The 18,613-nt window shown below is 28.1% G+C and overlaps 1 protein-coding gene across 3 annotated transcripts in view; it reads left to right on the top strand.

Moving 5' to 3' along the window:
• Positions 1-7,394, top strand: part of LOC127284322 (elongation of very long chain fatty acids protein AAEL008004) — a 126,603-nt gene extending 119,209 nt beyond the window's left edge. For all 3 annotated transcript variants that reach the window (XM_051309713.1, XM_051309712.1, XM_051309711.1), the window contains exon 4: positions 6,317-7,394. In XM_051309713.1, the coding sequence (XP_051165670.1) occupies positions 6,317-6,844 (528 nt within the window). In that variant the 3' untranslated portion in view covers positions 6,845-7,394. The remainder of the gene's footprint in view (positions 1-6,316) is intronic.
• The last annotated feature ends 11,219 nt before the right edge of the window (positions 7,395-18,613 follow it).

Below are 18,613 nucleotides of genomic sequence, written 5' to 3'. Positions count from 1 at the left end.
TTCTATCCGCAATTAGCGATCCCGAAAACCTTAAGTAATAAATTTGAAGCAAAATGGTTGGATTTTTAAAAAATGTATCCGACATATTGGATCCAACATTTTGAATTTTTTTAAATCGACTTTAGATTCGTAAACAGCAGTGTGACCAGGCCGCAGATAGACTTGACCCCCACCATGTTTCCATCCGCACACTAACACATGCATATACATTCCCTGTATATGAGCCTCTTTTTCGTTTTCCTCTATTCGCTAGATACTATGCATGCATTTACCGGCGGTCGATTGCTTTTTGGCGCGGGAAATTTAAAATGTAGAATTATAAAAGAAATATTCTTTAGTAATTTACAATAAATATATTAAGTAAAAAATTAATTATTTATTGAAAAATGTTTTTATTATTAATTTTCAAGTGTAATAAACAATAATTCCTGTATGATTATAATAATTTATTGAAATTAATTTTCAGGTTAAATAATAAATTAGATTTTAATAAAATTTTTAAATAAATTTCAAATTATTCTTTACTTTATTTTGTAAAATATACTTAAAGGGATAAAATAAAATTTAATATTAATGCTTTCAATTAAAGGGATATATGTATAATAACTATTCAATTTTATTTTATCTCTTTAATTATAAAAAAAAAAATTTAATTTTGATATTTAATGATGTTTTTTTTTTATTAAATTCTAATTTATTATTTGACTTGAAAATTATTTTCTACAAATTATTATAATCATACATTGAATTATTGTTTATCATTATTTATTTTTAAAACAGGGATGAAATAATTTGTATTATAATTAATAATAAATAATTAATTAATCAATTATTAAATTAATAATAATTAATTAATAAATAATTATTTTTTCTATGGTAATTTTTAATTAACCTAATTATTAATTAACTTACTTCTTTCATAATTTAATCTACACAAATTTAAAAAAATTACCTTTTACACCTTATTCATACATTTATGAAATTATCTATATTTCTATATTTTAAAACCCGTTTCCTCACCACCCAGGAGGTAGAGTTTATGGCGCGTTTTTAACCCTTTGAGGACCATTTTAAATTACATGCGTTTTTTATATTTAAAAGTACAATTATATCATGAAAAAAACATAATTTCTGACTAATGAAAAATGTAACTAAAAAAAGAAAATTATAAAAAATATGGCTTGTAGTCCTTAAAGAATTTACTTTCCAAAACAAACAATATCTCTTTTAAAAGAAAGAAATAAAATTCAAAAAAATTTAAAAGAAATATTGGCTATGGAAGAGTAATTGTGGTATCCCCAATCTCTGCAAAATCTTGTCTCTTAAATTATACTCTTTGAGTGTAATTTAAGTGTCTTTACTGAATAAAATTTAATGCTTTAAAAGCTTTACTAACAAATGTATTTAGAGCAGACAATTTTTGCAGTTTCTAGGCCTATTCCACTGTACAAAAATACAAAAGTCTGAATTTTTAACTGAAATTAAATAAATAAATATACAATGCAAAATACTAAATAAATAATTTAGTGAATTAATTTACAGAACTCAATAATTGCATAAATAAAAGAATAAGGATAACTTTGTATTTAAAAATGCAGACTTTTGTTTTACTGTACATTATTATTATGTACATTATTATTTACCTAAAATAAAATAAAATGCATAAAATTAAACAATAATATTAAAAGAAACATAACATATTCTTTTTTGGAGGGCTGCATCCATTTATCACATTGCCTCTCACTGAAATAAAAATTATAATTGAAAATTAAATTAATATTTTTTGAAATAAAAAATTGCGTCTTCTTTTCTTTGGTTTAATTGGTGCGGTTACATCTGTGGACCCCTTTGGCTGTTGAAATCTATACGAGACCTTAAAGCAGAAAAAATAATTGTTAATTAACAATTTTAAAATAATTTTCACCTATTGTCCTGACTAACAAATTTAGAGACGAAAAAACTACTTTCCCTGATACTAATGGACTTAAACAGCTGCAAATAAATGAACCTTTTCTACTCTATCATTAAATGCCTGAAATTTATAAATGTCCTTGTTCATCAATTCAAAATGATCCTTCGATATCTGCATCGTTTTAGCAGTTTCATTACGAGATTTCAATGCGGATCTTATAACCAAAATAGAATTAAGAGTTTCGACCCCCAAGCGATTTCTTTTTGCCGTTTTAGCTTCTTTGAGCATTGAAAATGACCTTTCTGCCTCTGCATTTGAATGAGGAAGCGTCCTGACTAAATTTAATGCTATCGTCAAATTTGGGAATTTTAAAGTGCCATCCTCTGCTGGAAAAAGGCAGATCTTAATGCACATATCATCAAATGATAATCTGGACAATTGTTCTTTTTCTTCGGAAGAAAGTTCATACAAAACCTGCCATTCTCTTCGTAATTCAGAAAAATCTAAATGAACATTTAAATTTTTACAAAAATGGAAGACTTTTTGAAAAGTTATATTTCTGTCACCATAAAGTGATTCTTGTGACTTGAAGACTGATGCACAAGAAAGAAATTGATTATCAAAAGGCAGTCGCTTTATAATTTCATAACTTGCTGTTACATAAAATTCCAAAACATTCTTATAAAACACATCAATTTCCTCTTGCTTCAATTTTCCGTTACCAATTTGTAAATTTAAATATTCCCGCGTTTCATTACCTATATCAATATGTTCGACTGCCTTTTGATTACAAGCCTTTTCAAATTTTATATTCTTAACTGATTGGAAAAATATTATAGGATTTTGAAGAAATGCATTTTTTAAATATTTTTGTAATATCCAATGTAAGAAACCTGCTGATTGGGGCTGAAGTTCTTGGGTCATTGTTTCACGCTTTTGAAAAGAGGCATTAAAAATATTGAATTTATTCAGCGTGAACTCCAAGAAATGAAAATACGCCAAAGTTAATGGTTCCTGCATCAAACATCGTAAGTTATTAGCCTTCAGGGTTTTATCTTCTGATTCAATAACCATTAAAAATTGAATAATCAATTCCCAATATTTAAGAATCACAGTAATACACTGATGACGAACAAGCCAACGAGTATCTGAATGACTAGGAATTTTCTTGAATGATTCACCTAATTCTTCAACAATTTCCCGATAAATTGCATATCTTTTTGGACTCACGTTTAAAAAAGCTGGTAATGATAAAAGTAATTTATCTACCGCAGGAATTTTTGAAGATGCGTGTTGAGCAATGAGGTTTAGAGAATGGTCTACGCATGGAAGAAATTTTAAATATGGATTTTTTTCCTTTAATCTACTTTGGAAAGAATTGTGATCACCTGTCATAACCGTAGCATTATCCGTAGCCAAACCGATGATATTTTTTAAAGGAACCTTCCTATTTATTAAAACTTTTTCATAAATGTTAAACATTGATGCGGAAGAACAATCAGTTGCATCCAAATTAATTTGTTGCAGCAACTCTACTCTGATTTGAAATGTTTTGGGTTCAACATACCGAATTAATACAGGTAACCATTTTTCGTGACTTATATCACTTGCCTCATCTACATAAATTGAAAAGGGATTTTTCTGCATAACCGTGGTAACACGTTTTTCTTCAACCGCGCAAAGGACATTATTAGCAACTGAAATCATTTTTGTCCGGCCTAATTTAACAGATTTTAAGACAAGAGGATCGATATTTTGAAAAAGTTGTATAAGGTCTGAGGACACTCTAAAGGGAATATTATGTTCAACAAAAAAAGCTGTTATCCTCAGTTCACTTTCTTTGACTTTTTCTTCAAAAGTCAAAGAAGGTTGAGAAGAAACTTCATTTAAATTATTTTTAAAAGAATTATTTTCATCGATTTCCATTAAATCTATGCTACTAGAATTAGTTGCTGCAACTTCTACATTATCATCAGAATGGGTAGTTAAAGTCGCCTCTCCTTTTGACTTGGAAATGTCTTAAATTTTTTAAATCTTTCAAAAATGTCAAAATTTTTTTGATGAACCAAACTTGATTCATGGGTTTGAATTTGTGATTTTCCACATATCATTGTTTTACGGCAAAATTTACAATAAAATTTTGTATCTTCATTGGCGACTCTAAATAACCATTCTTTCCACGAAGGAAATTCGTCAAACCACGACTCTTGAAAATGAGTGGGTTTTCTCTTTATTTTTTTAGGGGGGTTTTCTACGCTTTGAGGCAAATTTGGCAAATCGCTGTTTGAGTTGAGATCCATATTCAATGGAAAATGGAGAAAATCAAAAGAAAAATATATAAATAACTCACCAAGAGAATGAGGAAGAAACGAAAATATTCTCGCGAAAACGACGAAACAATAATCCTTTATCGATAGAAAAACAACACAATTACACTAACACTAATCTTCAAAATTATAGAAATGCTTTGCATATAACTGCAGATGATATTTGAAAAAACCACTAACCAATAATTCAAACAAAACCTTTACGAAAAATATTAACTGATTTGAAAATGAATAGAAGCTATCAAGCTGACGTCTCGTATATAATATAACCTTCTCTTTTAACAACGTCAAAGATATAAACAAAACACTATCGACAAAATGTCTTCTAGCAGATATTCTATATATAAGAAAAATAATATATTTTTACCACAATTTTGGTGATATGTATGTCATATATACATATCAAAAATAGATACAATTTTTTAATATAAATTATTTTTTACAGAGATAATATTATTACGTGAATAATAAAAAAAATTGAATAAAATATCTACAAAATTTAATTTTTTCCTACTTTTTTTGTAAAATATTTTGAGAAAAATATTTAATTTAACTAACATTTCATGATATAATTGTACTTTTAAATATAAAAAACGCATGTAATTTAAAATGGTCCTCAAAGGGTTAAAAACGCGCCATAAACTCTACCTCCTGGGTGGTGAGGAAACGGGTTTTAAAATATAGAAATATAGATAATTTCATAAATGTATGAATAAGGTGTAAAAGGTAATTTTTTTAAATTTGTGTAGATTAAATTATGAAAGAAGTAAGTTAATTAATAATTGGGTTAATTAAAAATTACCATAGAAAAAATAATTATTTATTAATTAATTATTTATTATTAATTTAATAATTGATTAATTAAAAATTACCATAGAAAAAATAATTATTTATTAATTAATTATTATTAATTTAATAATTGATTAATTAATTATTTATTATTAATTATAATACAAATTATTTCATCCCTGTTTTAAAAATAAATAATGATAAACAATAATTCAATGTATGATTATAATAATTTGTAGAAAATAATTTTCAAGTCAAATAATAAATTAGAATTTAATAAAAAAAAAAACATCATTAAATATCAAAATTAAATTTTTTTTTATTATAATTAAAGAGATAAAATAAAATTGAATAGTTATTATACATATATCCCTTTAATTGAAAGCATTAATATTAAATTTTATTTTATCCCTTTAAGTATATTTTACAAAATAAAGTAAAGAATAATTTGAAATTTATTTAAAAGTTTTATTAAAATCTAATTTATTATTTAACCTGAAAATTAATTTCAATAAATTATTATAATCATACAGGAATTATTGTTTATTACACTTGAAAATTAATAATAAAAACATTTTTCAATAAATAATTAATTTTTTACTTAATATATTTATTGTAAATTACTAAAGAATATTTCTTTTATAATTCTACATTTTAAATTTCCCGCGCCAAAAAGCAATCGACCGCCGGTAAATGCATGCATAGTATCTAGCGAATAGAGGAAAACGAAAAAGAGGCTCATATACAGGGAATGTATATGCATGTGTTAGTGTGCGGATGGAAACATGGTGGGGGTCAAGTCTATCTGCGGCCTGGTCACACTGGTAAACAGCGACCCAAAAAACCTCAGATAATGAGTTTCGAAAAAATTAACAAAATTTTATATTTCAGTTGGCCATACTGCATCAGACATTTTGAAACTTTTTAAATCTCATTATTGATAAATAAAGTACACATACAAAACTATGTTTCTCAGATGGATAAATTCGACAGTTAATTTTTTTTCATCTTATTGTTTAAAAATTAAAAAATTCACTGTTCATATTCTTCAAAAAAAATTCAACCCTCTCCCCTTGCTACAGTAAAACGGTGCGTAATTATTTTTTCTGATATCGTAAATCAATTTTAGTTCCTTAATAGTGCAAAAATTTGGCTCCTCTACATAACATTGATGTCTACGTGTGAGGTTAAAATTTCTCTGGCCTCTGCTTTAAATAAGAAATAGAAAAATAAATAATTTTAAAATATTTATTTTCTTAATTTTACCTTTTAATTTATTGATTTTCAGATGGCAAAAGGAGTCTATACATATTTTATTTGTAAATTGATAGAACTTTTGGACACAGTTTTCTTCGTATTTAGAAAGAAACAACGTCAAATTTCTTTTCTACATGTTTATCATCACGCAATGATGCCAATTTGTGCTTGGATTGGTGTTCGATATGTACCAGGTGGTCAGTCAACTCTTCTTGGTGTCATCAATTCTTTCATCCACGTCATCATGTACACATACTACATGCTTTCAGCGTTTGGTCCGGAGATCCAAAAATATCTCTGGTGGAAGAGATACTTAACATTTCTACAGTTAGTACAGTTTTCCATCATCCTTGTTCACAATGGACAAGTTCTTTTCACAGACTGCAATTATCCTAAGGTTTTATCCTTCCTTCTTACTGTCAACGCCGCTCTATTCATCTATCTCTTCGGCTCTTTTTACATAAAGACTTATACAAAAAAATATCAATCACGTAAATATGAGAAAATTAGTAATGACAATGTACAATTCAATGAATCTCTCAGGACAAAATCTAAATAAGAAGAGTTTTTGAAACAAATAAGTAATAAAAAACACACATAGCACGTAAAACGTCTGCAATGTTATATAGCGTATATATATGTATAATCGTGCCGAGAAATATTGCTCTAAGATTACAGTTTAATATTGACACCACATCAAATGGAAACAACGCAGCAAATTATTAAAAGTTTGTTTATTTCTTTACTCTGCACTATGTCGCAGAGTATTTTGCCATAGCATCGAAAATGCCCAATAGATTTCAATGTACATTTTGAATAAAAAACTTTCTCAACTATGTCACGCAATTTTCCTCAAGCTTGCGACAACATTGCATTTCGTTTTACGAAAAGATTCCGGCAACAATGTACTTCTAATTTGCTAAGTAATAATATTGTGCTATATCCGGTAACTTTACGTGCTATTTGAAAAGTATTACGGTGCAATAAGAATGTAATTAAAATGAGAAACGTACGTAATTTAAGAATGATGAAAAATTACTGTGACGAGATTATGTTAAATGAATAATTGTTAAAATAAGGAGAAAAATAAAACGCTTTATGTAAATTAAGATGAAGCTCATGTCAGAGAATGGATATCGATCATGGTCATATAGTCTTCCCCTGAAGATAAAACTACTTCTGCACGAAATTAAAAAAAGTTTCTTGTACGTTAGACTTTTGATTCCTAATAATTATATTTTCCCTGTTGAAAAAAATTAGTGTAAATACGGCCATAAATATATAAATTCTTTCCCGTTTTTTCTTTTAATGAACTTTTAAACAGTTCTACAGTTTTTCTCTATTATTTATTACTTTTTAGGACGCCATAATAAAAACATTCTATTTTTAAAAAAATTTATTTTTTTACATTATATAATTTTCAAAGTAATCACAATGTTTGTGCATAAAAATTAGCTGCCATTAATAACTTTTCGAGGTAGAAAAAAAAATTCGCAAAACATTCGATGTTTAAATTATTCTATGACTATTTAAAATGCAAAAAATGGGGAGTTATGCTCCAGCGTTAGTGCGGAATTGTCATAGAGATAATATAAATAGAGTGGAGATGGTCTGTATAGAGGCGTCCGTTTGATAGAAAGAGAACGCGATTTTAGCACCAGTAGGTGTCTCTCTTGCGCTGGTGCTTATTGAAGGACAGATACTGGTGTTAAATCTTTCTTCTCTTTCCAACCCATTCTGTTTGGGTCAGGACACTTCCCTCTTACGCAGCCGCCTATACCTTGTCTACTCTATTTATATTATCTCTATGGGAATTGTGCCTCACATCATATTTAACACTTTAATTTTAATACACACTCTCCATTTCTAGAAAATTCTATAAATTTATAGTAAGTACTATAAACATTCTAGAAAATTCTATAAGTTGAATTTTTTTTCTATTTCTAGAAAGTTCTATAAATTTTGTACAAAATTCTATAATTGTCTAAAAATTTCTAAAAATTTCTAGGAAATGCAAGAAAATTCTATAAATTTATAGAAAGTTTTATAAAATTTCTAGAAAATTTTTAGAAACTTCTTTGAATTTATAAAAAATACTATAAATTTCTAGAAAATTCTATAAATTTCTAGAAAGATCTATACTTTCTCTAGAAAGTTCTTTAAATTTCTAAAAAATACTATAATAATACTATTTGGGCGAGGGGTCCATAATTTTCCTGTGTGTTAGAGAGAGAAAGATGCCCAGTTGTTGGAGAGAAAGAGAGGGTAATATATACGACAGTGAAAAGAGAGACGAGAGGGAGAAGGCTATGCTTTTGCTATAGGTTAGAAAGAGAGGGAAAGGTGTTTTGAGGAAAGGCAAGAGAGAAGAATGCTACGCATAAGAAAGAGAAATTAAATCAAGTTTTTTTTAAGTCCATAATTTTAGTAACACTAGACATATATTATATATATATATATAAAATGGAAAATATCGAATCTATTCATAATAAAAAACAAAATAATTAATAATTTTTTTTTATATTATTAAATAATTAAAAATTTGTTATAACATATTATTATTTAAAGATAAAAAACAATTAAAAATTGAATAATTTTTTTAAAAATTAATTTAATGTATGGGAAAGGTTGTAGAATAATCGTAAACTTCATAAACAATATTTATGTTTATTTATTTATTCACATTCTTTTTACATTAAAAATTAAACAAATATATATATATATATATATTCAATTTTTTTAATATGTCTGCGAGCGATGGTTTCTCCGAGGCGTGCGAAGAACTTTACTTTCTCTGTTTTTTTTTGTTCCTTTTGGAATATTTGGATGTTAAAATCCTCCAAAAAGTCTTCGTCATAAACCTCGTATTCCATATTTTGAACGGTTGTTTCTGTCTTTTTTTCACTCAATCCATTTTCTTCATTTACCCAGCGATAAAGGTACCATTCTGTAAAAAGAAAATAATTTTAAGGTTAATTTCGTTAAAGACAATTATGGTTAACTATACATATAAATGTTATACATACTTAAATTGAGATAGTAGCATATATGAGTAATAGTAAATCACAGTTTGGTAATTTGCAGTACATAAATAAATAATAAAATAAATAATAAAATAAATAATAAATAAATAATAAATAAATAATAAATAAATAATAAATAAATAATAATTAAATAATAAATAAATAATATAATTTATAATAATAATAAATATTTATGTTTATGGGTCTAAAGTAATCTTTGTTTTTTATAACCATAGGGTAGATAATCATAATTTTCTTCCCTACGGCGTTTCATATTTACTACTCGACAGGTTTTCTTTTCATCTTTTGTAACGACTAAGTGTTCTTTAGTAGTTCGAATTACTCTAGATGTTATTTCTATAGGGTTTCCTTCATTGGTTACGAGATCACGAATCGAATGAAAATTAATTAAAAGAGAATTTTTAAAATTTAATGAAATTCCTTTAACCTTGCAAACCGTGGACTCGGTACCATCAGATTTCCGAAAATCCGCCAGAAATAAAAGCATTAATATAACTACCTGCTCCGTAATCTTTTTCAACTTCATCCGTTAAATCTCCTAACAAAGAGCCCACAGGGGGTATATATTCTGTAGGATTACCACTGTTTACATAAATGCAAGAATCTGTATCGTAATATAACACCCGTCTATCCAACTTATATAGGTAATTATATAACTTTAGACGAGCTTGTGCAGTTGAGTATGCAGCAATAACAACACTTGTGTTTGGAGCAGGTGTTATTGCTTCGGCCTTTTTTACCCAACAAACGTAGACAATATCATCGTTTACAGGTACAATGTCATTGATCTCAACCTCAGCGTTATGAAGTAAACGTAATAATTCATCACGTGTTTCTACAATTGTAGTTTGTGGTAAATTATCACGTTGACCGAATTTGCCCCAGAAGGAATTGAGACAGAGTTTCGCAACAGAACGTAACCCTGGATTTTTATGTATTTTAATAGGGACTAATTTTATCCCTTCTTCCTGTTCATAATTTTTAATATAATTAAGTTTAGATTGTTCATCTGTACAATATGATGGCCAACCACTTGCTTCTTGTTTAATTTTTAAAAAGTTATTTATATAAGAAACAAAAAAGCCTCCTTCGCGAGTAGTTGGATCATATTGTACAATATCATATTGCCAAATTTCATAAATTTTTACTATTTTATAACCAAGATTTACTGCTGCTTTTAATTCATCAGAAACCCAAGTTCCTTCAAGTACACGTAAGGACTCATCTTCATGAGTGCAATCACTCGATTCAAGAGTTTCACAACATGTACGACAAAGAGGGAACATGAGTTTTCCGTGTTGTCGAACTGGAAGAAGTGGATGGTACAAATCACGCGGAGGTAAAATTTGACAGAGTACTAAACCTTCTACATTGGTAATGTCATACTCAGTTCCAGTGAATTGTTTACATTCTTCTTCACCAATGTATAGCTTTGGATGTCCAACAGGAAATTTACCAGTTTTACAAATATACGGATATAAAGAACAAACGTCTTTATATTCAATTTTTTCGCCTTCTTTAATCTCATAAAAAGATCTAGTATTTCCTGTACGACCTCCGTAGAAAGCATCTCGAAGGTTTAGTACTTTATTATTTTTTAAAATTGGGTGATTTTTAAAAAAATCTTTTAACTCTGCGTTATTTGATTTTTCCCTATCAAACTGACACTCCCAAATCTCAATGACCTCATACCCATTACGTTTAATTTTATCTCGAATTGCGAGAGTCCGATTATACCGGTCATTCATAGAGGTTTCAGATTGACCTATTTTGACATCACGATTAGTTGAAAAACATTCTGGACACCCATGCCAAAAACATCCATGATATTGAAAAACATAACGAATACCGTTATGCTCATAATAACCATCAACTATCGGTCTTTCAATTAGTCTGTATTATCTACCTCTACCTGCGTGAGTAATAGAAACCCCTCGCTCACGTTCCATGAACAAAAGCCATTCTAAAGATTTTCGAGAGTGATTATCTCTCAATCCATAACCTCCTCTTGGAATAATACCTATTGTGTTTTCTTATGAACACATTTTTCTGTAGTATCTATTACAAGCTGAGGCTATAGTTTTAGCCTCACTAAAAGGACATACATTTCCATACTCAATGAAAATTTTACGAAATGCAACACATGCACATCGTAAAATATCCACATCTTTTTTACAATATGAAATTAATTCATCCTGAATATTAAAAACATATGCAGGGTTGGATTTTTACGATAACGATGCCAGATTTTCGAAAAAATGGCGGATCCAATACGGCTGCTATCAGAATCGTCATCAAAGGTCTAAAATACTCCCAAGTTACGCGATTTTCAAGCGAATCAGTTGAATTTAATAAAATATCCGCCATATTGAATCCGAAATTTTTAATTTCGAAAATCTGACATTAAAATTGCAATCAGCGACCCCAAAAACCCCCCTAGTAACGAGTTTTAGTTGAAGTTCTTTGCAATTTTATTTTTCCTTTTTTAAAAAGTTTTTAGGTCGTGTAACGTAAAACTCAAATGGCTGTATCTCAGTGAAAAGAAATCGGATCGGAACGGGCCAAGAAAATTTTGAAAGGTGAATAGTAGTACTTTCTTTAAAAATTTGGACCTATGTTTAAAAAAATTTTTTGAAGATTTTATAGATGGTTGAATGTTGCCAAAAACGGACTTTTTCACGCTTTCAGGTTAGAATATCTCAAAATCCTGACGTGATAGACCAATTTCGCTGTCATTTTTGGATTCAGCGTGAAAAATTACATGAAAAATGACTAGTCCGGATTCTGGGTCTGACAAAATCGAAAATTTTGTAGGCCTGTGTTATGATTATTACATTATTATTTTATTATATATTTAATATTTATAAATAATTGATTTAATCCCAAATATTCGTTTTATTTATAAATAATTGTTTATTTACAAATATTTGTTTATTTAAAAACAATTATTTATTTACAAATGTATTTTTAAAAAAAATTAATTTTACATAAATAAATATAAAAAATGTTACGGTGACGTGACACCTCCCCCCCAAATCGAGCATGGTTGTTACGAACCGAAAAAAATATTAATTATAGAAATTATTATTTTTCTATGTCCTGGAGGCACCAAGCTGCCGAAATTAAAAATTCCGTTTAATTTTATGGGATCGTGTATCCTTTTTTAGAAGAAAACTGCCAAGTTACGTTATTCGGAATTGAATTTAAGGGATAAGACACAATGAAACAATTAAGACCCTTTTATACATTTATTATAAAAAGAAATCTTTGATTTTAAAATGTTGAAATAATACAATAAGATAAGAAAATGGAACGATACATGTTAAAAAAAACTTACTACGCTGCTTATTCTACCGTCGCTAGCTAACGAGGGCGAGGCGTCGAGCTGCTATCCGACGGGCGAAAAAAAAATATACACACTTGTCAAGCGCGAAAATGTCTATTGGTAGCGCACGAAAATTGCACTCACGGGTCCACCGAATCTAAACAGCGCAGGCACCACACGTGCGGACTGGCCGGTCAAAAAGACAAAAATTCAATAATTTGATTTTATTCAAATTACTGGATTTTTATTAAAGACGACTTCCGTTGGACTTCGTCGGCGTGAAGTATTTATTTTAACTTTTCGTCCGTCCAATTTTAATCACTATCTATGTAGTGGATTGCAAAAATTGAAAAACCGACTCACGGACGGGCTTAGTCCCGGCGTCTCAAAATCGTTTTTATGCCTCTGAAAAATTTCAGAGCTGACTCGCGAATGAGAGTTGTACTGCCATTAATTGACTTCCGCGATGCACTTTTATATGAACGTTTAAAGACTTCAGGTGGGAAAATTTTGTGGACTAAGGGTTTTTAACACGTGAACAAGGCGTGAGCTCTGGGCCTGTTACTATGCCAATAATGCTGAGTTTTTATTTTCTTTTAATGGTATAGCCAAATATAATAATATGCACTTGATAAAATCAAGCATAATTATTATTGAAAAGACTTGTTGTCCTTTGGATTTATTTTATGAATTTTCCTTGTTGGAAAATGATTTGATTTTTGGTATTTTTACCCCCTTTTTTTTTTTTTATTTGCGACAATTACAACTTTGATGTTGTGTTGTCATGAGCATGTAAGTTTGTTAGGCCCAGAATACGTTATATATAAAAAATGGGGGGGGGGGGTAGAGTAAGGAAGGATGGAAGCTGAAGAATTACGTTCAAGGAAAAGCTCATCGCGTAGATTTATTTGAACTATTATTATTATATCCTTTTTTTTCGCGAGAAGTCCAATTTCTAATGTAGCTCCTGTACTTATCCATACTCATTTTAGACCCGCAAGTGACAATATCGTGCCTCACAAAACAAGGTATCCATTATTATCACTTGCAATCAATAATTCTGTTAAATTTTAAATTATGAACATTGCCGCAGCGTCCAATGCATTCAGGGAGCTGCCGCAATGTTCGTTAACGCACTCGCAACATTCGCAACATTACCATTCGCTACTTCCTTCAATTTTAAGTGGGGAACATTGCCGCAACGTTTAATGCGCTTAGAACGCTGCCGCAATGTTCATTAACACATTCGCAACATTCCCATTTACTAACTTCTACAATTTTCGTTTGGGAACATTGCCGCAACGTCCAACGCACTCAGGGCGCTGCCGCAATGTTCGTTAACGCACTCGCAACATTCGCAATATTACCGTTCGCTACTTTCTTTAATTTTAAGTGGGGAACATTGCCGCAACGTTCAATGCGCTCAGAACACTGCCGCAATGTTCGTTAATACATTCGCAACATTCCCATTTGCTAACTTTTACAATTGTGGTTTGGGAACATTGCCGCAACGTCCAACGCATTCGGAGCGTTGCCGCAATGTTCGTTAACGCATTCGCAACATTTGCAACATTAAATTCAAAGATTGTCGATTATATTTCATATATATAATGATTTTCACCTTTTAAGGTTATATTTAATTATAAATGCTCGTAGAAATCTGAAATTATATTAGAGTACATGCACATATATCCATTAGTGATATTTGCGGTTTACATTTTAATTCTAAATAGTTATAATAATAATATGTGCACACATAACATTCCAAGAATAAGGCCCGAGTCCGTTCCCATCGCATTATGCTGACGATTGAATTTTTATTATCAAAGTATTGTGTTAAAATTTACGAAAAGTAAATTTCAGCACAATAAAAAAATTAAATTTTTAGGTACCACCGTGACAAACCACCGTGAATATTCCCGTTTTTGTCCCCAAAAACTAAAAGCGATGGAAACGAAATCGGGCTTAAAAAAAAAATTAGTAAACAATTACATATAAAAAAAAAACGAGAGAATAGAATCATTAGGTTTTTCTTTATAAAGAATTTGTGCTGATTCTTTGTCTGGACGTTGGTGCCAGAGAATCGGATGTGGAGCATCAGGTTGCACTGATAAGGACCAAGGAGCTGCACGTGTAGCAGTCTCCGCGGTCCAGACACAGGTCCCCGCAGTCAGTTCGCTGGTAGCTCGTAATCGGTCAACACATTGTATTTATACCCCCTTTTTTTTTTAACTGTTCTCCCTTTTTTTTTATTTATAAAAAAAAAAAATTTTTATTTCCTTTTTAACACGCGCGGAACGGGAGTGTAGTGCACCGTGAAAAAAAAAACTGTGTTTTTTTTTTTTCTTAAAAAGAAAAATAGTGTTAAGTGAAGGTGACATAATGGATCATCGCCAGAGCTTATTAGCCCTTCTAGAGAAGGTAAAAGGGATGCGACCTGCCCGCGATCAGGAAAAAAAAGAGCGTGACCCTGATGAGGAGACAAGCCGACACATTGAAAGGCTAGCTGGGTGCATCCGACTGCACAACACGATTGGCCAAATTGGGGGGGAGAGAGGGTAAGTCAAATTTTATACTATTAAGAAAATTTTTGAAAATATGTAAAAATTTTTTTTTTTTTTTTTTTTTTTTTTTTTTTTACACAAATCTTAAAGAAATAATATTTTAAGGAAATGTACATTTTTATTGGAATTTTTGGAGATAATTCCATTTAAGAAAATACACACTTTTCCAATAGAATTTTCACAACAATCTTGTTAATAAAATTCTTTGGAAAATGTGAATTTTTGATAAAATTTCAAAAAATAACATTTTAAGGAAATGTACATTTTTAATGGAATTTTTGGAGATAATTCCATTTAAGAAAATACACACTTTTCCAATAGAATTTTCTTTCACAACAATCTTGTTAATAAAATTCTTTGGAAAATGTGAATTTTTGATAAAATTTCGAAAAATAATATTTTAAGGAAATGTACATTTTTCTAATGGAATTTTTGGAAATAATTCCATTCAAGAAAATACACACTTTTCCAATAGAATTTTCACAACAATCTTGTTAATAAAATTCCTTGGAAAATGTGAATTTTTGATAAAATTTCAAAAAATAACACTTTAACGAAATGTACATTTTTAATGGAATTTTTGGAAATAATTCCATTTAAGAAAATACACACTTTTCCAATAGAATTTTCACAACAATCTTGTTAATAAAATTCTTTGGAAAATGTGAATTTTTGATAAAATTTCAAAAAAAATAACATTTTAAGGAAATGTACATTTTTAATGGAATTTTTGGAAATAATTCCATTTAAGAAAATACACACTTTTCCAATAGAACTTCACAACAATCTTGTTAATAAAATTCTTTGGAAAATGTGAATTTTTGATAAAATTTCAAAAAAAATAACACTTTAACGAAATGTACATTTTTAATGGAATTTTTGGAAATAATTCCATTTAAGAAAATACACACTTTTCCAATAGAATTTTCACAACAATCTTGTTAATAAAATTCTTTGGAAAATGTGAATTTTTGATAAAATTTCAAAAAATAACATTTTAAGGAAATGTACATTTTTAATGGAATTTTTGGAAATAATTCCATTTAAGAAAATACACACTTTTCCAATAGAATTTTCTTTCACAACAATCTTGTTAATAAAATTCTTTGGAAAATGTGAATTTTTGATAAAATTTCAAAAAAATAACATTTTAACGAAATGTACATTTTTAATGGAAATTTTGGAAATAATTCCATTTAAGAAAATACACACTTTTCCAATAGAATTTTCACAACAATCTTGTTAACAAAATTCTTTGGAAAATGTGAATTTTTGATAAAATTTCAAAAAATAACATTTTAAGGAAATGTACATTTTTAATGGAATTTTTGGAAATAATTCCATTCAAGAAAATACACACTTTTCCAATAGAATTTTCACAACAATCTTGTTAATAAAATTCTTTGGAAAATGTGAATTTTTGATAAAATTTCAAAAAATAACATTTTAACGAAATGTACATTTTTAATGGAATTTTTGGAAATAATTCCATTTAAGAAAATACACACTTTTCCAATAGAATTTTCACAACAATCTTGTTAATAAAATTCTTTGGAAAATGTGAATTTTTTGATAAAATTTCAAAAAATAACATTTTAAGGAAATGTACATTTTAATGGAATTTTTGGAAATAATTCCATTTAAGAAAATACACACTTTTCCAATAGAATTTTCACAACAATCTTGTTAATAAAATTCTTTGGAAAATGTGAATTTTTGATAAAATTTCAAAAAAATAACATTTTAAGGAAATGTACATTTTTAATGGAAATTTTGGAAATAATTCCATTTAAGAAAATACACACTTTTCCAATAGAATTTCCACAACAATCTTGTTAACAAAATTCTTTGGGGAATGTGAATTTTTGATAAAATTTCGAAAAAATAACATTTTAAGGAAATGTACATTTTTAATGGAAATTTTGGAAATAATTCCATTCAAGAAAATACACACTTTTCCAATAGAATTTCCACAACAATCTTGTTAACAAAATTCTTTGGGGAATGTGAATTTTTTTGATAAAATTTCGAAAAAATAACATTTTAAGGAAATGTACATTTTTAATGGAAATTTTGGAAATAATTCCATTTAAGAAAATACACACTTTTCCAATAGAATTTTCTTTCACAACAATCTTGTTAACAAAATTCTTTGGGGAATGTAAATTTTTTGATAAAATTTCGAAAAATAATATTTTAAGGAAATGTACATTTTAATGGAATTTTTGGAGATAATTCCATTTAAGAAAATACACACTTTTCCAATAGAATTTTCACAACAATCTTGTTAATAAAATTCTTTGGAAAATGTGAATTTTTGATAAAATTTCGAAAAAATAACATTTTAAGGAAATGTACATTTTTAATGGAATTTTTGGAAATAATTCCATTCAAGAAAATACACACTTTTCCAATAGAATTTTCACAACAATCTTGTTAATAAAATTCCTTGGAAAATGTGAATTTTTGATAAAATTTCAAAAAATATCATTTTAACGAAATGTACATTTTTAATTGGAATTTTTGGAAATAATTCCATTTAAGAAAATACACACTTTTCCAATAGAATTTCCACAACAATCTTGTTAACAAAATTCTTTGGAAAATGTGAATTTTTGATAAAATTTCGAAAAATAATATTTTAAGGAAATGTACATTTTTTTAATGGAATTTTTGGAAATAATTCCATTCAAGAAAATACACACTTTTCCAATAGAATTTCTCACAACAATCTTGTTAACAAAATTCTTTGGAAAATGTGAATTTTTGATAAAATTTCAAAAAATAACATTTTAACGAAATGTACATTTTTAATGGAATTTTTGGAAATAATTCCATTTAAGAAAATACACACTTTTCCAATAGAATTTTCACAACAATCTTGTTAATAAAATTCTTTGGAAAATGTGAATTTTTGATAAAATTTCAAAAATAACATTTTAAGGAAATGTACATTTTAATGGAATTTTTGGAGATAATTCCATTTAAGAAAACACACACTTTTCCAATAGAATTTTCTTTCACAACAATCTTGTTAATAAAATTCCTTGGAAAATGTGAATTTTTGATAAAATTTCAAAAAAATAACATTTTGACGAAATGTACATTTTTAATGGAATTTTTGGAAATAATTCCATTTAAGAAAATACACACTTTTCCAATAGAATTTTCACAACAATCTTGTTAACAAAATTCTTTGGAAAATGTGAATTTTTGATAAAATTTCAAAAAATAACATTTTAACGAAATGTACATTTTTAATTGGAATTTTTGGAAATAATTCCATTTAAGAAAATACACACTTTTCCAATAGAATTTTCACAACAATCTTGTTAATAAAATTCTTTGGAAAATGTGAATTTTTGATAAAATTTCAAAAAATAACATTTTAACGA

The sequence above is a fragment of the Leptopilina boulardi genome, unplaced genomic scaffold (assembly GCF_019393585.1).
Source record: "Leptopilina boulardi isolate dan_hultmark-lab unplaced genomic scaffold, ZJU_Lbou_2.1 LbouV2_324, whole genome shotgun sequence".
NCBI lineage: Eukaryota > Metazoa > Arthropoda > Insecta > Hymenoptera > Figitidae > Leptopilina > Leptopilina boulardi.
The sequence above is the reverse complement of the archived record's forward strand: the minus strand, read 5'-3'. Positions and strand labels throughout refer to the sequence as shown.